We start from the raw sequence: 21,951 nt of genomic DNA on the forward strand, positions 1-21,951 counted from the left end.
TGTTCACTGTAATGCAAACACTAGCTGCTCTTTATTTCCTAGCACCTTTCTTTCATGCCGCTATACTCTCTAAGCACTGAATAGTAAGTGTCTGTTTCAAGTCAATACTTGGATTCATGTCAGCACTGCAAATAAACCACCATGCTAACATGGTTTCGTTTTTAAATGTGTACCTCACCTAAGCTGCCTGTGTTTTGACTGTATCTACCTGAAAATATAAAGATGGAAGAAGACTGTTTTCAATAGATTTCCATATGCAGCTGGCTTTCATGAAATATTTTGTGTTTATATATTAAGTAGGGTCACAGTCTTAAGGACCTTTCTGGCCATTCCATGCTCTAGCACTTAGTTTTATTTTATAGCTCTATTCCTTTATCTGTCTGTTCATGCCTCCCCACAGGCATCATGATGCTAGTAAAACTGTTTTATTTATCATGTTTGTGTGCATTCAATGGATATATGATTTATTCTTTCCTGACAACATTCATCTGGCTCTTTCCCACTGAAGTCTGGATCCAAAGTCCCATTCCATCAGTCAGTACACTCATAGACAGTCTTTTAAAGTCACCCATGTATATGGAATGGTGTGTACCACGTCAATTCCTATTTTTCTGCATTGCACAAAAAAATGTGTTCATTTTAACAAATATAATTTAAAGACCATGAAGATAAACTAATGAAGGCTCAAGTTCATTTTATAAAATTTTTGTCTTCATTTTTAGTGTCATGAAATCACTGCTTGACTGAGAAGGAGACACCATAAATAAAATAATGAGCAAAGTGAACTGTGAAAGACATTTCCACTGCAATTCTGCTTCTCTGTCTCTCTCCTCCCTTCTTCACACACACACACACACACACACACACACACACACACACACACACACACTCGCACACGCACACACATGCATCCACACACACACGTATGCACACACACACACACACACACACACACACACACACACACTGAGTATTTCTTATAGCCAAATCATAAGGCAGTGTTCCAGGAAATTTATGTTAAGTTCTGTCTTTAAATAAACCACTTGAACTAGCCAAAACCACTGACTTTTTCTTGGTGTCTACACAAAACTCTAATTCAAGTTTGGTTTCCTTCAAATTCAGTCCAGGTGCTAAAATAGTCTTCTGGTTTTCAAGGAACATTCAATAGACTTTCTCTAGTCTATATTCATATTTATTACGTAGTCTCTAAGCATTCAAATATGTTGTATTTTCTAGATTAAAGCAGTTCCATGGTGAATTTGTAGGTCATCAAATTCATAGACACACTTATAAATTTATGTTTTTCCCTTTAGAACTCTGATTATTCCTCTAGGATCTTGTTTTTCTTTATTTGAAAAAGGTGTGTGTGTGTGTGTGTGTGTGTGTGTGTGTGTGTGTGTGTGTGTTTTAGAGATCAAGCATGTGTATTTTCAGTTAGCAATAAAAGGAATAATAAAAGCAAACAAACCATTTCTTTAAAGCAAGTTCAGTTACAAATTGATGTAGAAACGTATAACCATGGTAAATTCTGAAAGTTTTGCCTTTTATGTATTTTAATTTATAGATTTAGAATTCCAAATGTTTCTTTGGGCTTGGATCTCAGGAGAAAACCAGTGTTTTTAACTTTTATTAGCTTTCAAACCTAAAATATAAATAGAGACCCTTTTCCTACTTTCTTTCTTTTCAGGCCAGCTCTTAAACGTGGATTAAAAAAAAAACATGATTAACACCAATAACCCTAATAGTTGAATGCCATGTTAGGACATTAATAGACTCCAGTGCACAGTATGGCTTTGTAGAGGCAACATAACACCAACATGTCTGTAGTGGGCATGATCTTCATCATCTTTAAACCAGAACACTGTCACAAAAATTACATAGCTAATTCATGGCAAGTATCTGGAGCCAAGTGAACAGTGACTCCACATAAACTCAAGGAATATGGAAAAATCACAGAAGTCTACAGGCTTGGCACTGTCACTGTAATATTGCAAGCAAACAACAATTTTGACAAACCTAAATGGATTCTTCCATACAGTGTTACAGTCGAGCAACTGTAGGGCACGTGTTCAAATAGGACTAAACAGACATATATTATTGTGTACAAAATTACCATTTATAATGTTAGGGGTTTTTTCCTGAGATGAGTCACACTAAATCTCCTTGAGAAAAGTCCAAGCTGGCCTTATAGTCTAAGAAATCCTTCTGCCTCAGACTCCTTAGTGTTTCCACCAAGCCCAGATTAATATTTTTCTTAAATTATTTAAGAAGTTCAAATTACTTTTAAAATAGTTTATCTTATTGATATAGCTAGGGTTTCAAGTACTATATTGAAAAGGAGTGGGAATAGTAACTAGCCCTGCCTTATTTCTGATTCTAATAGAATTACTTCTAGATTTTCTCCATTTACGGTGATGCTGGCTGTGAGGTTTTATTTCATATGTGGTCATTTTCCTATACATCTATTGAATCGCTTAAGTTAAACCATCCCCACATCTCAGAATAAAATCAATATGATTGGGGTAGGTGACTACGCTGGTTAGTTTTGTTAACTTGGCACACACTAGAGCTATTTGGGAAGAGGGAAACTTACTGGATAAGATGTTACCATCAGATAGGACTTATGCAATTTTGTGGGGCACTGTCTTGATTAATGAATAATTCAAGAGGGCCCAGTGCACTGTGGGAAGAGTTACCATAGGCAGATGCTCCCGTATTGTATGAAAACCAAATTCCTGACCTGACTTCCCCACATAATGGACCCTAACCCATAAGGTGAAATAAGCCATTTCCCCAGGTTCTAATGGTCATAGCATTCTTTTTTGCAGGAATACGAAAACAAACCAAAAACAATGATTCCTTTTGGGATGTTCTTTTGTTCAGTGTGCATGGAGTTTAGAATTATTTAGAACTGTTGCACCAATATTCACCAGGCATCTTGGTCTACTGCTATTTTGTAGCTTCACCTTCCTTTGGAATTAGAGTAATAGCAGCTTTATAGAGGATGTTTCGAAGGTGTGCTTTAATTTTTGAATAATTTGAGAAGCATTGGTTTTAGTCCTTTGAAAGTCTGGTGGAATTCTGTTCTCCAACCATCTGGACCTGGGCTTTTTATTACTATTTCCATTCTCCTTACTTTTATGATCTGTAAAAGTTGTTGGACTCCTCTTAACTTAATTTTGATGGTTCAGATGTATCCAGAAATCCATTAGTTTCTTTTAGGCTTTTCAACTTAATTAGGTGTATGTATATATATATTTTTCAAGTCTAAGTATTCTGTTCTCTTGTGATCTTCCTTGGTGCCTGTTATAATGTTCCCCTACCAATCTATAATTTGTTTTCTTTTCTTTGTTTATTTTAATTAGTTTGGCTACAGGTCTATTGATCTTGATTATCTTTCTATAGAGCTAGCTCTTCATTTCATTGGCTCATTGAATTATTTTTGTTGTTGCTGCTGCTTTTTATATTTTTATTAATTTTACCCTGGTTTTATTTCTTCCTGTCTACTTGTTTTGGGTTTTGTTAACTATTGATTTTTCTAAGCTCTTTAGGCACATCTTTTAGATGTTTATCTGTGCTTCTTTTGATTTTTTTTAATTTAGGTACTTTGTGAAATAAATTTCCCTCGGAGGACTGCTTTTAGTGTGTCCCAGATGTTTTGGCATCTTGCATTTTTATTTGTATTTATTTCTAGGAATTAAAAGATTCTTCTTGATTTCTTAATTCATCATTTATAGTGCCGTTTAACTCCATGAGTTTGCATAATTTTTAAATACTATTTTGCTGTTGGTTTTGAGCTAATTGAGTCATGGTCAGAGAAGATACATGGAGTTTACTTCAAGTTGCTTGTATTTCCTGAGGTTTGCTTTATACTCCAGTATGGATTTATCTTCTAGAACTTTCTATGGACCACAAAAAAGAATGAACATCATGTTGCAATTAGGTAAAACATTCTTTAGATGCCCGTCAGCTCCATTTGGTCTGTGATACCATAACATTTAACTCCAAGTTCAATTCACACATGTTTAGAATTGTATTTTCTTTTTGATTGATCATTCTCACGATCAGAATGAAGTATCTTTTAGTATTGGCTAATGCAGAATCTTTTTGTTTGGTTGGTTTTGTTTTTCGAGACAGGGTTTCTCTGTGTAGCCTTGGCTGTCCTATACTAACTTTGTAGACCAGCCTGGCCTTGAACTCACAGAGATCCACCTACCTCTGCCTGCCGAGTGCTGAATAGAATCTTAATAAGAAAATACCTCCATAGAATTAGCCTGTGGGCAAGTCTTTCAAGTACTTTCTTGATTGATGATTGGTGTGGTTGCTGCCAACCTTGGGCAGGTGTTTCTAGGGGGATATGAAAGTAGTCTGGGTAAGCTGTGAGTGGGTAAACTACTAAGCCACACCCCTCCACGGCCTCTGCATCAGTTACTACCTCCAGGTTCCTGCCATGAGCTTCTGCCCTGATACCCTCTGATGATGGACTGTGATGTGTGACTATAAGGGAAATAAACCATTTTCTCCCCAGCTTGCTTTTGATCATGGTGTTTAATCACAGCAATAGAAAGCCTAACTACGTACATGTAACAACAACTGCTCAAAAGAAGAGGCCATGTCCATGAAAGATAGAGGCGGGCTGTATAGGAGGTATTTTGAGGGAGAAAAGGAAAGGGAGAAATGTTGTAATTTTATTGTAATCTCAAATGTAGGAAAACACCTCGAAATTCAACAGGAAGTGATACTGTTTATGTCTTAAGGATCATAATTAAATAATAATGTGGCGATTCCTGTTTTGTTAGGTAAAAATAAACTGTGACTACACCCCAGATGCATTCATTTAAAAAACTGTCATGTTATAAGCATGGAAAAATAAGACCTTTAAATTCTATTTTCTTTTACTCTTTGAGAATTTTATACATTTATACAATTACATTTGATCACATCCAGCCACTTTTTCCTCCTTCCAACTCTCCCTGGATTTCTGCAACATGTCTGCCTCCCTCCTCCCAATCACATGAATGTCTACCTTTTTTTTTTTCATTTGTGCATGGGCACACGGCCATCCAATGAAGCATGGATGACTTTGATCTTAGAGAATTCTCCTTGACTTCACTCTTCTAATGGATGAAAACTGAGAGTCAAGCAGTAGAACGTTGTCATCACTTTAGTGTCAGGACAAAACCTCACAATGTTCAGAAAATTGTTCGGAATATGTGCTTCCCATTGTAAAACCCACTGGGCTTGGGTAAGAAGTGCCTCTGTCAGCTGGGTAATGCTACATGTTTGCACACACAAAATACAACCCAGGAGATTTGAGGATGCCACGTCTGCCATGGAAGTACTGGCAGCTTGGTGAGACACTGTTGGCCTGGCAACTTTCATTCCCACTGGCGCTTCTCAACAGAGAAACAGCCAAGATGGTTTCCTTCCAAAGACTAGATCAAATTTTAAGAACAACTACGTCATTTCTTTCTTTGCCTGGTTAAAAATACTTATTCTTTCAGGTAACTTGAACTGAAATCTGAAGTAAAGGGAGTCTCTTCTAGTTGAGATTGCCTTCCACTGCTTTGCTTTAAAATTCTGAAAAATCATTATAAATATCTTGCCCTCTCTCATAATAGAGCATGTTTGTTTGCTTCTACTATATGTTTAAACCTATGTTGCATATGGTTTTTTTTATAACAAACCAAGTAATTTCCACATAAATGTACTTAGAAAATGAGGTAGAACGTTGCCCTCTGCTAGCCCAGTAAGTTTACCGTTATCTGCCACCGTTGCCAGGTTTTGCTGTATATGTTTGTGGGTTTAAGTCTGTGTGAGCGTGCCTTTTGGCTGTTGCTTTTGAAAGCATGTACATAGAAGTCATGCTCTGAGCGACTAGAATTCAGGCTGAGCAGAACCACAGCTTCTTCTTACCTCTGCACTTCGACCGAGAGAGGCAACATGTTTGCGTGTACCGTCTATCTTTGTTAGCTAGTAGTCCAAACAGATACTGTAAGGAATTATCTGGCACATGTTATCTGAAGTCCTTTCAAAATTCAAAATTCTCTCAGGAGAAGACAGATTGAAGGGACAGCCCAAAGACTCGTCGACTACAGTTTGGGGGGGAAATGCTGGCTTTATTTTCACCACGAAGTTTTCTTGCACACAAACGTTACCAATAAAATCCCAGCTGGTTCAAATTTTGTCTGCAGATCTGAAACCCAGTGAATTTGGCTTGGCTTCTTATTTTGCAGAAAATGTTTCACACAGCTCAAATCTGGAAATACTGAAGTATACAAACCCTCAACAGAAACAACAGGAGAACATCTGTCTCCAACCTTCACTTTTTCCCCCCATCTCTGCTCTTAAAGGTTTAGGTGTTTTTAGGGGAGAAGGGAAAGTCTGCCACCAAGCATGAAACGTTGCATGAATCATCCACGACTGCCTTGGCTGTGTGCTTATGCCAAAAAAAGAAAGATTAAAGAGTTGCCACTGACGAGTGAGACAGCTCACATTTTGGCATCACTATAGAAGACAGAAACATTTAAGATCATGGAAAGAAATGAAGAAAAAAAACCCAAAACAATGTTGTTACAATTTGAACAATAACACGATTATGTGAAGGCATTGTGCTATCTTTTTCCATTTTCCAGCCTATGCTTTCATTGGCTTCATCCAGTCCCTTCATTGCCTATAATTGGGGATGGGGTTCATGCCAAGCCTGCATAAAATAAGCGATCGTTCCTCTATACTTTCTGTGCATCAGGATTGTGTATGTGAAGTCATAAATGCCATTTATTATGAGCCTGTGTATTCCAGGCTTAAAAGCCAAGTATTCACGAGACAGCAACAGAATAGCATCAGATTCTTCCCATAAAACACCACATGTGGGCATTTAATACTTACTGCTCTGGCACCTACGTACGCTCTGGGATATTGTCTCAAATGGGGAGCTTCTACAGGCAGGATGTTTGGTACTAGACAAATTAAGCCTCTTTGATGAGGCCAGTAAGCAACAAGTAAAGCTTCACTAGGAATTCACTGGTACTGTCAAATCGTTTATCTTCCATTAGTATCAGATTTTCTGAATTTTCTGTTGCAGTCCTTTTCATACACCCATTAAGATCCTCATGACACCAAGAACATTGCAAGGATATTCAAAAATCACTTGGCTGCCTTGTAAGCTGTAAAAACACTCAATCAGCTTTGGTTCTTCTTGTTCGTTACTCTCAGCCAATCAGCTTTCAAACTAGGTAAAACGGCTAGTAAAAAAAAAAACACCAAGGTAGGACGATACAAGTTTGCTTCACGACCTGTGCAGGCTCTTAGTGATGTCTCAACAGTGTGCCTCTCTGATACAGACACTTTCTCTTCATCCCGTTCCTTTCTCCTTCCTCTACTTAGGGGGGAAGGGGTTATTTCCTTGTTTGGTTGTTTTTGTTTTGGGTTATCACCAAGGCTGCCTAAATTTTCCCCCCCACCAACAATGTTCTTTAAACTTATAAAAGTTGGACTTATATTCTATTGTTGCATCAGCACCTGAGCTTAGTGGATAGAAACTCCCCAGAGGCCTGTGATAGGGACTTTCGAAACAGCTCATTTGCATAAGGGAGGCCCTAGAGTTCATTAGTTTCTAACGGTATCTACTTTGGTTGGGAGGCAAGGCACCATGACAAGTGGGAGGTCACATGAATTGGTTGACAGGGCTTGTTTCCAAGGAACAAGTGGCTGCGCTGTGACCCACTGTGTTGTGTTTTGGGCTCCCGCAGATGAAGATTTTTCTGGTGGTGTTACGAGGTCACCATGGTTCGGCGCCTTCATCTTCAGTCTCTTTCTAGCACGACGGACAGCCTAAACCTTACAGTGGTGTTTTGTTTAAGCTACATGTGGTAGTTATTACCTTGAAAATGTACACAAAACATATGTCTACGGCCTTAATAGCCACTCCCAACACTTCCCCGTGCCTGCTTTGATCCAGGCAGTTTCTCTCACTGTTCCATTCCAGCACACCTATCCTACAAGGGACGTACGATTTCTTTTAATTGTTTTTGTTCCTTAAATATTGCAAGATAGGTAGCTGAAAATAACTTTCTTTTTTTTTTTTTTTTTTTTTTTTTTTTTGGCTTTTCGATGAAAATAACTTTCAATAGAGCACCATCTCCTACGGATTCCGTGCTGGGTTAGCTGTTACAGCCTCTATATCTCAATGTATTTCTAACAATTATAGGGTTTTTTTTTTAAACTCCTTTATCTATCAAACATGAACCCAGACCTTTTCTTTCCCTGTCCCTCCCCTATTCCTTCTCTTTTTTTTTTTTTTTAAAGAATTTCAACTTCACTAACTTATGAGTTAGAAGCTTATATGGCTTACAGCAATTTCTCTTTTTAATGTTTTATTTTTGTGACATTCATATTTGAACACTGTATGTATGTCATTCTCCCCTCTCCTCCTCCTCCTCCAACTCTACTCATAACCTTTCTCATCAAATCATCAAATTCCTTGCTTCTTACTCATTATTATTATTATTATTACTATTACTATTATTATTATTATTATTATATGCACTTATAAATACAACTTGATGATTTTATTTAGTGTTCCTCATATTATCTGTATTTAGGGCTGGCCACTTAGGATTTGCTCGCCGATGGGGCCTTGTCCCTGAAGCAGGCTGATTCCTCAGCGCTCAGCAGTTATTAACATCTGTAGTTCTTCATGTCGGGGCAGGAAGTTGCAGAGTTCCCACATCCACCTGGTACGATTGCCCTCTTTCGCTTCTCTAACCACATCTTGTCAGGATTTTCTAGTCTGACTGTCCTATGAGCATCTGCAGAGATTTTCACACTTGTAAATACCCAATATCTTATGTCTGATTCACTCTTGAAATAATAAATCAAAGTGAGAAGACATATGAGTGCTTGTGTGTAAATATTCCCTAATTAATACCAAACTGTATCAAAATGTACTTGTCTTAAAAAAGACAAAACCATGGCTCCTGTTTTATTTACAAGCTCTGCCTTGTTTAATCTCCATCGTTACCTTAAAAAGCATTACCTTACCTTAGTAGAATGATAAAGTGGGGTACAGAAGACTTAAAAGCAAAACAAAAATCAGTCCAAGCCAAACACGCAGCAAGTTAGAAGGAGGTCTTAAGCCCAGTGGCTGGCCTCTCCCTGTGCTGTTACCCGCGTCTTCTAACTCTATTCTCTATAGTGCTGTGACTTATTTTTATCCATAATTATCACTGTATCTTTGTAGACTTATGAAAAGTGACAGAATAATATATCAGAAAATATATGCTCACAAAGAAGATAATATCTTGTGATACAACCTGAGGTATCTGTGAGCAACTGCAGTGTGGTTCTAACTGATTAGGAATTTTTTTTTCTGCTAAAACTTCAGTGCTTATGTTGATATAAAATGCCCTTTACAATCACAATTAAACTTATTCTAGAAAGAAACCTTGGAAATGTATCTAAAAGCTGACTGTCCGTATTTCTCATTCTCCAAACCTGATGCACTTATTTTCTCCAGCTGAAAAGTTGGCAATGCATGTGTATGAAGGTTTTTCTCGTTCCTTGTGGTAGAGGTCAGCAGACTGTACACCGTGTGAGTGGGCATAAGCATGCAAGTGACTTAGGTTGGGGACTTTAAGTGATCAAAGTCCAGCATGTTAAGATAAAATGACTTACCTAAAGGGATCGTGGGCCTCTCAGTACAACCACGCTTTGACATAAATGCTGATGCTCTTTTGCTTTCTTTCAAGTTCTCAGCTACTCTCTGAGGGTCAGCTATGTGGCTCGGCACATAAAAGAGCTTGCAGCTTCAACCTGGTGACCTGAGTTTGATCCTTGTAACACACATAAGATTGGAAGGAGAGAATGGTTCTACAATGTGGTGCTCTCTTTCCCACATATGTACACACACACACACACACACACACACACACACACACACACACACACACACATCACATGAAGTAAAATGGATTCCTAAACAAAAGATGTCAAGTCCATAAGGGATATCTTGATTGCACAGATTATCAGTCACACTTACCACACGTGTTTTTCTGTTTACATATCATAAGAAATATTAGACTCTAACATATTTGTAGCTTTTTTATCAGTGCACGTATTTTATTTACTATACTTAGAAAGTTAAACTTCTATATGTTGTGTTGTTAGAAAGAATAAGGCATTGCATTTTATAACATACCATATCGTGCCTCATGTCTTTGATGAAATGTAAAGCTTCAAAGCCCTGAAAAGACCCTCAACATAATATAATTTAGCATATAATTGACATGCTTCGAACACAATCCCCTTGCATGAGACACAGGTGATAGCTGCAATATTCTAGTTTTAATTGTGTTTAAATGTGTGTTGTATGTATGCAATGTCGTGTGTGTGGATGAAAAGGTATGTACCTGTGGAAATCCATCAATCTCAGCCATCACACCTTGAGTGTTTTTTAATTATTTCTTTTTATTATTTTTTTTCATACAATAATTTTGAGACAAGCCTGCCACTGGAATCTGAGACTCACAGACTCACCAAAGATGGCTAGCATGCACATTACAGGCACGTTCTCACTCTGCCTCCCAGCACTGGGAACACAATGACTTTTTTGTACGGGTGTTGGGGCTTGAACTCAGGTCTCATGATTGCCCAGAAAGCTTTGCTGACTGAACTGTGACACCATTTTTGAGTTAATTATTGCTTCTGTGCTATGTGTTATCACACTTGATCATTCACCTTGTAATTGATTCCTTAAGCTCAAAGTAATAACAAATCCTAAATTTCTTACACAAACCTAGAGGACAGTTTGGATACCAACAAATCTGTCAAAATGCTATTTTAAAAATCTCTTTTTGTATACCATAGTTCGTTATAATACAGGAATCATAGCATGGAATTAGATGAATCTGCTTGGCTCCAGGGACAGAGAGAATACAGTCATGTGCAAAAGTAGCTAAAAGCAGGAGCAATCATGTGGCAGGTGTTTATGCATATGTGTGTTTAGTAAGCAAAAAGATTTTAAGTTAACGTTAACATTCATGGACACAGAGCGTTGTAATGTGATAAAGCCCTGCTCTCTGATGACTGGTTAAAATATAAGAATCCTCAATGAATATCCTATACTCACCGCTATAGGTAGATATAGTCTACCAGTAACACAGACCCATGCTTCCAAGATTTTATTCATGGATTTCATAATAAACCACCCTGAGAATTTTAATTTTTAAAACTTTTTATTGATTCTTTGTGAGTTTCACATCATGCACCCCAGTCCTGCACTTCTCATCCCCTCATATCTGCCCTTTGCTCTGGTAACCTCCCCCACCAAATAAAAAACAAATGAACAAACAAACAAAAACCAAAACATAGACAGCATCTCTTCAATGGAAGCCACAGCACGTCACCGAGTGCCCCACACTGTGTGTACCCCTCTGTCCACACATCTTCAGCTGCAAATGTTCATTGTGATGAGTCATAGGTCTGGTTCAAGACCTTCAGCTTCAGTGACACCACCAATATTGGGTCCTCAGTGGGACTCCTCCAGGTTATTCTGTCATTGTCCTGTGTTGTGGAGATCCTGTAGCTTTTCATCAGCATGACTGGCCCTTTCACACATCCCAACCATTTGCAGATGATAGAGGTTGTGGGATGAGCCAACTCAGAGCCCTGGATGGTAGTTGAGTTGGTGAGTGCACAGCATCTCCCTTATCCACACCACCAGGGCTAGCTCTCCAGATAGGCCACCCAATGACCCCCTCAGCAGCAGCTCTCATGCCCTTGGGTATGACGCACCCTCATCTTGCTACCGAGACCAGCTCTACTGTGCTGTCCAGCCAAGGTATGGGACTCACTCTCCCAAGTGCTGCAGCCAGTGAGGGGCGGGGACAGCTCGCCACCTTTGATGACTCTGAGGCCAGATCTCCAGACTGGTGATAGGCAAGACTGGGAAGGGCATCACTTCTGCACCCATGCCACCCCATGACGACAAGTGGTGGGGTCAGTTCTCCCTTACTCACGCCCTTGGGACTGGCTCACCTACATTCCAGCCACCAATGTCAGCTCCACTGTGCTGCTTTACCCCACACCCTGCCCTACCCAGTGTTGCTGCAGGTGAACCATGGGGCCAGCTCTGCACAGCCCCTGGATATCAATGTGGTTCTTGGCAGCTGCCCCAACCAGGGATGTCCCCGTGTTCTCTGGTGCTAATATGAACCAGACATCATCACTGACCCCTGCAGCTGTGTAGCATGGCAGTCAGCGGGTCTCTATTTCCCCCACCCACCCACCCGTTGCTGCATGGTGTGGCAGTGGGCGGGGCACTACGTGTCTATGGCCCACCCATGGCATGAGGCAGGAGGCAAGTCTTTGGGCTTCTTTCCCGACATGCACCTGTGGCTTGGTGGACAGCAGCTCTCTCTCTCTGTCTTCCTCCTCCCACACTGAGCTGCTTGATTTAATTTTATTTGGTTTGATTGTTTTAAAAATATGTCCTTGGCAAAAAAACAAAACAAAACAAACAAACAAACAAACAAAAAAAAACCAGCCTTGTTCACAAAGCCAAGCAGCGAGCTAGAACTGCCATCTGCTCTGCCCCTGACTCATATAGGACCAATGAGATGTCTCTTTGTCCATAGCTAGAGGGGAAAGAACGTTAATTTTTACTAATGTTTTCTGGGTTCATTGCATGTACACACACACACACACACACACACACACACACACACACACACACACACACTGAGAAACACTTGCTTCATAGAACTGCACATGATTTGTCTTAGAACAGAAGTTTTTCAATCACTTTCTTCCAGCACTTTATATTTTCTTGATCTGTAAAGGCAAACAGACTCAGTGTGACATGGAAAACAGTTAAACGCAACAAAACCAAACGCTGCCTCCTAAAAATCCTTTGAAACATTTTGCCTTTTGTGGTCAGATTTATGAAACAGATGACACTTCAGTAAAAATGGGTCAAGAAGATCTTCTTGGAGAAGCTACCCTGTGAGTGTCACCTTGAAAGAGAAGGCTGCTCTAGAAAGAGACATGAGCAAACCGTCAGGTGATCCAACAATAAAGGCCAGGCGTTTGACAAACAAAGAAGAAAGGAAGAAAGGAAAGGAAGGAAAGAATAGAGGGATAGAATAAAATAGGGAAGGATGAATTGTGTACTGAGAAATCCAGTGTGCGTGTAAGAGACGCTAGACAGTTCAGAGTTCCTGGCTTTAAACTTAAAGTTTATAAAATGTCCTCAAAGGAACTTTTTGCTTTGGTTTTGAAATGCATCGTTCTGTTTCCTGTTGATTACAGGCAGGGAAGACCAGAAATAGGAAGATAAATCGACCACGTTGGGAATGTTGATCAATGTGCTTCTGATTTTTTTATTTAGTAGATAGAATTGAGAATAAAATTTAGAAAAGTATTTTGGTAAAAATCATCGCTTGTAAGTGGCTAATGTGGCATATAATAGAGAAAGAGGACACAAAAGAATTCTTTCCAGATTTTCTGAATTATATTGGATGGTTGCATCATTTACTGTGACAAAAATACAATTAGTTTATGGCAAAGAAATCTAAATTTAGTGTGGCATTGCCTATATTTGTATAGTATGCAAAAATATAAAAGAAGACAGCTGGACATTCTGCAAATTTACTAAAAACCATTTTTTAGTACTGAATTTTATACTACTCTGGCATTTAGACATAGAAATAGAAGGCACAGCCAATAGTGGAAAACAAAGGGAAAATGTCAGGCTAGATTTAAGTAGTCTTGAAAAATATAATTTCAGTGTACCACCTTGTACAAAATCCTTGATGCTTGATTCTTGACACTTTAATGGCAAAGAAGGAAATTCATATCATTTGGATAATTAGTCAGCCAATGTGCATAGATATTTGCAACCTGAACGTGCCTAAAATGACCAAAATGCCATAACATTTAAAAAGAATCATTTGTTTTCATATTACTGTGTATTAAATATAATTGCATTATCTCTTAATTTACTAAAAGCCTGTATGATCAACTTGACCAAAATTAATTTTTCCCCTCACGGACCATTAGTATGAATGACTGCGTAATAACACAAATAACAGAATTTGTTTCATAGACACAACAATGCCCAGTTTGTATACCTGTTAATTTTGGATTATGCTGAGCTGTATTTTTTCAATTGCTAAGACCTGGGGATGAAAAAGAGTATGGACTAAAAAAATGCTTCAAATACATTAAGGGTTGGCGTTCCTGTAAATAAGCTTGTACCTCCAAATCACTGTTTCCATTTGTTGTTGTTGTTTGTGCTTCTTTCTGATCCACTGAGAAATTTCTGTTACTGAATTTTCCAATGCCCTGATGATTAGTAATGTAGGGTGTATATGCCTGGCGACAGGCCACATGGAGCAAAGACTGGCTGCAACCTTTAGTATTACATCTCATTTTCCTTCCCTCTGAAAGCTTTGCAATTGGGTTGCCACTGGGTACAAATTTCCCAGTCTTGATGAACTTTAATATTGTTTTTTTTAAACTAAGATTTATTCATAGTTATATTTTTACATTCCAAAATGACTGAAACAATGTGTAATTGAAGATAGCCTTTCTACCCTTCCTCTGTGGAAGCTTTCCTTCATCTGCCATTTCTTTTTTTTTTTTAAGATTTATTTATTTATTATTATGTACACAGAACTCTGCTTGCATGTATATCTGTAGGTCAGAGGAGGGTATCAGATCACATTATAGATGGTTGTGAGCCACCATGTGGTTGCTGGGAATTGAACTCAGGACCTCTGGAAGAGCAGTCAGTGCTCTTAATCTCTGAGCCATCTCTCCAGCCCCATCCGCCATTTCTTAAATGTTCCTACCCTGATCTGAGTCACCAGACAAATTTGTTGGTGTGCTATTTTGTCTTGCATTCTTATTTCTGTTTAAATAAGTTGATACTGTGTGGGATTAATCAGCTATAATAGATCCAATAATCCACCAGAATTCTATCTTCTTAAAGGAGAAAAGCCAGTGAAAATAATATATTTTCCACAGGAAAAAAATATATACTTTTGACCTTTCCGCAAAGAAGCGTGCTTTTTAGACTAGTGAGTCAAGTAGCACCTAGGACTATATTCTCAGAGATGTCCAAGAAGACTCAAGTCCCCAGAAAAGCAACAGTAGTCCTTCAGGAAGGCAAAGGCCAGGCTCACCAGCAGGAACTGAAGGTCTTCAGACTGGTGAAGTGGGAAGGGAGAATGATGCGAGCGCACAGGAAATATGGCAGCCGAAGTGAAGCAGTCAGGTTTCCGGTCTAAGCAGAGCGGACCACCAGCATGTTCAGAGACGTTCCTTTGCAGGAAGCCATTTATCCGTGGCTCTTTGGAAAACATGTTATCTTTAAAAACACATTAAAATAATCTTTTTCAGTATTCAGATGGAAGCCTTAAATTACTGTCTTCTCTTTGTCTCCTCCATGTGCGAGGTTCGGTGAGTTATCTGACAAAGTGGGGTCTTTCTTCTAACCATGGTTTGTGGGGAAAGATTTCCATAGTGTAGTTAGCTGATTCAACACGGCAGGGACAAGCTTTGCGTTCTGGCATTCCTACTTCCATATAAATCACTGGACTTACAGAAAACGCTGCCATAGAATCAGATCGCTGTCATTTAACATAATATGAAAGAATCATAGCAATTTGATAAAGCTAAGGTATAATTTCAAATACTTCAATTCATTTTTTTTATTATTTTCTTTCAGATTATCCGAGTCCTAATGTCAAGGACATTTCCTCATATAAAAGAACGTATTCAAAGGAAATTGCTCTGACTGGATTCAATTCTCCTTTCGATGGTCAGTTAAAAATTCTCTATGAAAATAATGCTTAGTGTCTCTAAAAATCCAAAATTCAAAACTTTGAAAAAATATTTTAGTTTTTTAAATCGTAGTATAATCAGATCATCTCCCCTTTTTCTTTCTTCCAAGACTTCCCATATGCCCTTCCTTTCTCTCTTTCAAATTCATGGCCTCTTTATTCATTAAGTATTGCATACATATAAGTATATATGCCTATTACTAATATAACCTTCTCAGTCTGTAGGTTACTTATATGTATGTTTTCAGTACTGGCCATTTGGCATTGGATAACCAATCTGTGCTCTTCCCTGAGGATAAACATTTCTCTAGCTCTCAGAATTTCCTGGTTTCCTATAGTTCTTTAGGAATGGCGCCTCATGGGCTTTCCCTGATACATGTTAGCATTGTCCAGTGAATTTCTAATCTTTTCTGTGGAGGAATCTTAATCTGGCAACATGGCTGCTCGGGCAAGGGATCACGTCCAAAGACCCTCAAGGTCACGTGATCCGGCTGGAATTTAGACACACTCTGATTACAATATGATACGGACAAAATACAGACGCACCCTTAGTACATACTTTTAATCCCAAACAATGAAGGTAAGATTAGTTTATAGAAGGAAACAGCCTTGTTTGAAAGTAACAGCTAATTGAGGGGAAGACAAAGTGACCAATCAGAGATAGATTTGACAGAATGAGTCAGAGATAGGATGTGCCTAATTCTCATGAAAAGAGAGGCTACTTAGGGTCAGCGCAGGGAGAGTTGTTTGTCTTTGTTTTCTTTTGTTTTTTACAAGAGTTGATTACTAGGACAGTTTTACAGAGACAGGTTGCAGAAAGAACAAGCTCGACCCAGGTGAAAACTGAATGAGCTAGAGAATTAGAAGGATCCAGAAGATTAGAACAAATTGCCAGAATTAGTTTGAGGCCCCCCACCCCCCACCCCCACCCCACCGCAGGGCAATTCAGTCCGAAGCCAAGAGAAGCCAGTTTGAATCAGTCAGCTTAGAGAAGGGTTTGGGCCAGAACAGCTAAGTGTGACCCAGCCAGCAAGAGTTCAGAAAGAGCTAGAAAGGTTTAGGACTGTCTCTCATCTCATCCCCTCGTTAGGAAATAAGAACAACACTTACCCTTTTCTTCCCAGGAGACCTAATCTATGCTGTCGTGTGCATGATGGTTACCATGGGGATTTTTCTCTTGGTGATACTCAAGCTGAGGTAAGTGAACGTTAACTCAGGAGAGACAAAATCAGGACCTTGGAATGGATGTTTTAAATATGCTTCGTGTGGGGCAGGCCTGTGGAAACGCCGTCAGTCTTCTATGTGAGGGGAATGTGACCACAGGGGATTGGCTTTCTGCTGCATTTACAGGTGCATATGGGTTCCTTCCAATTAAAGTGTTTATCAGCCTTTTACCTGGGGTTTCCTACAACACACTGAACTGTACTGTTTCCAGTTCATATTATTTAGAAATCTGATGGAATCACATAAGTCACACATTGTATAATTCAGATACATTTACCTGAGGACATAGTCATCACTGTAGCTTCTTATATCTTGGTAAGCTTTGCTCAGGTTTTAATATATTTTTGTGAAATATATATTCAAGGAAGCCTCAAGTCATGCCTATAAAAGGAGTTCCACACTCTGAGATTAGTGTGCTCTTTGCAAATCCTTTTCCTTACCTTAGCTGCTCTCATTGCCAAAATATGTCATTTTAAATATTGATTTTAAAATATTTTAACTTATTTAGAATTGAAAAGTTGATAACCTACTTCTAATTTAAAAGGACAACCTTATATAAAGGATCACTTTCATTTGCGCATTCATCTTACATTTATGCAGATGTATGTTTAATTTCAGCATCATGTATCTTTATATGTGCTTCTCTTTGACATTTGACTGCAAATGAAAGTTTGCTCCATCAACTGCACAGCACATGTACACATAGTGCTGCCCCAAAGCAAGTTAAGAAATCTAATTAGAACTTGACAACCAGGCAGGTATTATTAAAAAAGAAAAAAGAAAAAGAAAAAAAACCTGAAGTTAGGATGTAAACAGAGATACAGCAAAGGGCCATGCTGAATGCTTTGCCTGAGGTCACTCAAATTCATTCACTTTTAAGTGAAACAAAGGTTTAAAAAATGTATCTGCTTCTTGACATCAACCCTTCTAAGTCTTTAACACTTTCTAAGCATTTAATTTGACATCTACCAAAACCAGTACGAAAACAAACTAGCTTCTTCAAGACCTCAAGCATAGTCTAAAAATATATTACATGGGCTCCAATATTTTTTTGAAGTCCAAAAAATTATAATCAATTTCTAAGACAAAAATGTGCAGTTGATTGGCTTTTCTTTATATGGCTTAGATTATTTGGAAGCACCTCTAATTATTCTTCTTGCCTCCCTATCTCATGACAAGCATACTGTTTTGAAGGAACACAGTTTGCTATCCCAAGAAAATGGCTCTTGACCTTTACTTTTTATCTACACAAAGTTGACATTGGCTAAACGGGCTTACGAGGGCTCATGTGCAAAACTATACCACAGATAGACAAAACAATATGTTGGAGTTCCCCATGAATTAGCCATAATTTCACCTCTTTTTTTTTTTTTTTTCTTTTTCCTTTGGCCTGAGCAAAATGCATTTTTTCCCTAGAGGACAGAAAGAGTATTGTTACTATTATACACAAAATCTTGAATTTACTCATATATATATATATATATATATATATATATATATATATATATATTGATTTGTTTTTGTTTTTTGTGCCACTGGGGGTTGATCTTAAGCAACCTGCTGCATGCTAGACAAAAGCTCTACCATTGAGTCATAGACTCAATTGTAATGCATATATTTAAGGTAAACCATTCATATTACTAAGGAAAATTATTTTTTGTGTAATTTAAATGTTATTGCTGTATAAAACCCAGAATTTAAATAGTGCCAAAACCAAAGGTATAGTGAACAAAACAATAAAATATGCATTACAAACAACAAAATCTCCTTTACCGCCAGCCTAGAATTGAAGAATCCTCCTAACAGATTTCAGTCACGTATACCAGACAGCCAGTCTAAACACCGTAGATACTTGCCTTTACCCAATATGAAGAGATTCACAGATGTTTTAAATAGTCATACTAAATTAAAACACCCTGTCTTAAAATAAGTTTTCAAGAAACATATAGTTTAAAACTTGCCTACTTGAAATTAGGCCATTAAAGAAGATTGTTTGGAGATCATAGGAAAAATATGCGAGAGTCCTTAGAAAGACTTAGACTATTCCACGCTTGAAACTTTACATTCAGAAGCTTCATTACCTCCGTGCCTCAGCAAAGGCTTCGTTCTCAAATATAAGCATGCACACACATAAGGAGCTGTCACTGGTGTACTAATTTTTCTCTTATTTTTTTTCTATAGGATATCAAGTAAAAAAAGGGATTCCTCAGCCAACAAAATAGCTGAAGGTGTTGTCATTTAGTGAGCTGTAGTTCACTATCACCTGCAAGTCTTTGTAGTCAAACAAAGAAAAATTACATTTGTCAATAATACAATTGAAGGTGGATTTGATGATATACGTTATATGAGTCATTATACACAACAATGCCTGGAACATTAATAGAGCATAATGTATAATGGTCACGAATCTGTTTTTATTTTCCTTTTTGTATTTTTTAATATATTTTATTAATTTATTCATATTACATCTCAATTGTTATCCCTTGAATAAATAATTGGAGTGGTGTCATAACTAGTTGCTAACATTTCCTGTTAAGGGAAAGGGTATTATCTAAAAGGTGACATTTTTGCTTGAACACTATAAACACACATATTACCTTCTCTCATAATATGACTCATCACAGTGTGTGCATTTTCTGAACAATTTTATGGTTTTTCATTCAGTTGATAAAATTAAAGTGCTAATGGGAATGTTGAATATATTTGTTATTTGTGTATTCTTATTTAGCATCCAGTCAGGAATCAAATCATTAACATTAAACATTTGGTTAAATGGCTTATTATAAAAATAAAAACTGACAATTTATGATTTAGATAGTATTAATTTATAATTTAGATAGTGTTAAACATTATTTTTAGTTTGGTGTTTTAATATACATAAATATGTAAAGCAACTACAATGGCTGAGAAAAGTTAATGTGCACTACAATAATGCGGATTAATTACAAAAGTCTATAATAATAAAGACATACTTAAATTGCTATTTTCTATAAGTTTTCTATACTGCTACTTTGGTCTGATTCATCATCAGTGTAATTGTGGTTGGAAGATACATTTACCTATTTACCAATTAATGAGTATATACTTTACAAATGCATACAATCATGTCAGCATTCATAGGTCATCATCTTAAGGCTGTATTGACTATAGTCATACACAAACATAAATATTTAATAATCCAAGGACACCATGCTAGAGTTAAAGACATATTTGTAATTGATGGTCAGATATTTTCCTCTTGCTTGGTCTCATTTTTTTTTTATTAATAAAAGTGCTTACATGAAATATCTTGAACCTACCATTTGATTCTGTGTATTTAGGGCAACTAAATAGCAGTACTTTACACTTGAAAAAAGGCAAGTAAGACTTAGTAAATCACAAATAACTGCAAAGCGCTGCCTTGCAGCCTGGTGGACCCAAAGAGAGCAGCTGTGAGGAGAGCGCAGGCATCTCAATCTTCAAGCTAATTTAGCTAATCGCTAAATTGCTAACGTCTGGAAAAGTGGAAGCACCTCTCTGGAAAACAAAAACAGTCTGAAAATAATGTCAAGTTGCCTTTAGGAATATTTTTGTTAACCAGAGAAAGAAGACAATAACACCTACATGATTTCACTGAGCAGAATCTTTTTGTTCGATATGTCAAGTTGCCTTTAGGAATATTTTTGTTAACCAGAGAAAGAAGACAATAACACCTACATGATTTCACTGAGCAGAATCTTTTTGTTCGATATAAAATGTTTTATACAATATATTCTGATCACGGTTCCCCCTCCCTCATACCTTCCCACATCTTTCCCTGCCTCCCCAACCATCTTACTCCAATGCTTATTTCTGTCTTTAGGAAACAAACAGGCAAATAAAAACAACAAACAGCACCCCCAAAAGCAAAAACAAAGCAGGAAACACATACACAGGCAGAGACTAATATATACAAAGAAACAAAACCCATTAAAAAAAAAAAACAAAATTGGAAACCATAATATCCAAGACCAGTACGGTAAATACATGTCCAAGAAATCGGTAAGAGATAAAACAAACAAACAAAAACTCTACAAAAATAGCCTTGTGTTCATTTTGAGTTGGCCATATACTACTGGACATGGATCCTGCCCTCAAGTGTGGTTTGTAAACTCAATGAGATTCTACTGGAGAAAACTAACTTTTCTATCTCCAAGCAGTTGTTTTTGGAGATAGCTTCTTGGTTAGAGATGGGAGAGTTTGACTTCTTCGCCCTCTCAGTGCTTGGGCCCCATCTAGCTTGGACCTATGCAGGTCCTGCTCACAACGCAGAGTATTAGCCACTATGTGATCACGGCTCAGGTCCTGTTCACACTGCCACTCTGGCTCTTAAAATCATTTTGATTTCTCTTCTTCATGCTTCCCTGAGCCCTGTGGCTTCAATGAGAACATTCCATTCAGGGCATGAGGAAGACAGTAGGAATCTCAAAATGTAGTTGTTCCAGCTCAGATCTCATTCGGCAGATTTTCTGCTTGCCTACGAGGTATCACTTTGATATCCTGCATATATTTGAAAATCAGTTCCGCCATGAAATTGTCATCAAGAAGAAAGCAGTAAGAAACAGACGGAGTACATAAGTTGTCTAATGGCCTTTAACAGTTCTTGAGTTAGGGAGTTGTCACAGCTGTGTGAGTAGTTGTAGGAAAACCACAACGAGCAATGCAGTAACTTTGGGACCCGGGATTACTAATGAGCTAGCTGTTAGTATCACAAACCTGAGGGGAAAAAGAGATGACGTGTTTTTGGAATCAAGATAGAATGTTAATGAAGAAAAAAAGGAACAAAAGAAAGAAAAAAGAAAGCCTAGGATGATTCCCTGACAGACTTGAGAAAATACCTCCCCTGTCATTTTTTTTCTCCATT

General features: G+C 37.9%; 1 protein-coding gene across 2 annotated transcripts in view; it reads left to right on the forward strand.

The window, feature by feature from the left end:
• The window catches only part of GFRAL (GDNF family receptor alpha like), a 43,022-nt gene extending 23,173 nt beyond the window's left edge, over positions 1-19,849 (forward strand). For both annotated transcript variants that reach the window (XM_084752172.1, XM_084752173.1), the window contains exons 8-10: positions 15,731-15,823; positions 16,970-17,042; positions 19,251-19,849. In XM_084752172.1, the coding sequence (XP_084608298.1) occupies positions 15,731-15,823; positions 16,970-17,042; positions 19,251-19,311 (227 nt within the window). In that variant the 3' untranslated portion in view covers positions 19,312-19,849. The remainder of the gene's footprint in view (positions 1-15,730; positions 15,824-16,969; positions 17,043-19,250) is intronic.
• The last annotated feature ends 2,102 nt before the right edge of the window (positions 19,850-21,951 follow it).

Source organism: Acomys minous (genome assembly GCF_964271855.1).
Source record: "Acomys minous genome assembly, chromosome: 13".
In the NCBI taxonomy this organism is placed as follows: domain Eukaryota; kingdom Metazoa; phylum Chordata; class Mammalia; order Rodentia; family Muridae; genus Acomys; species Acomys minous.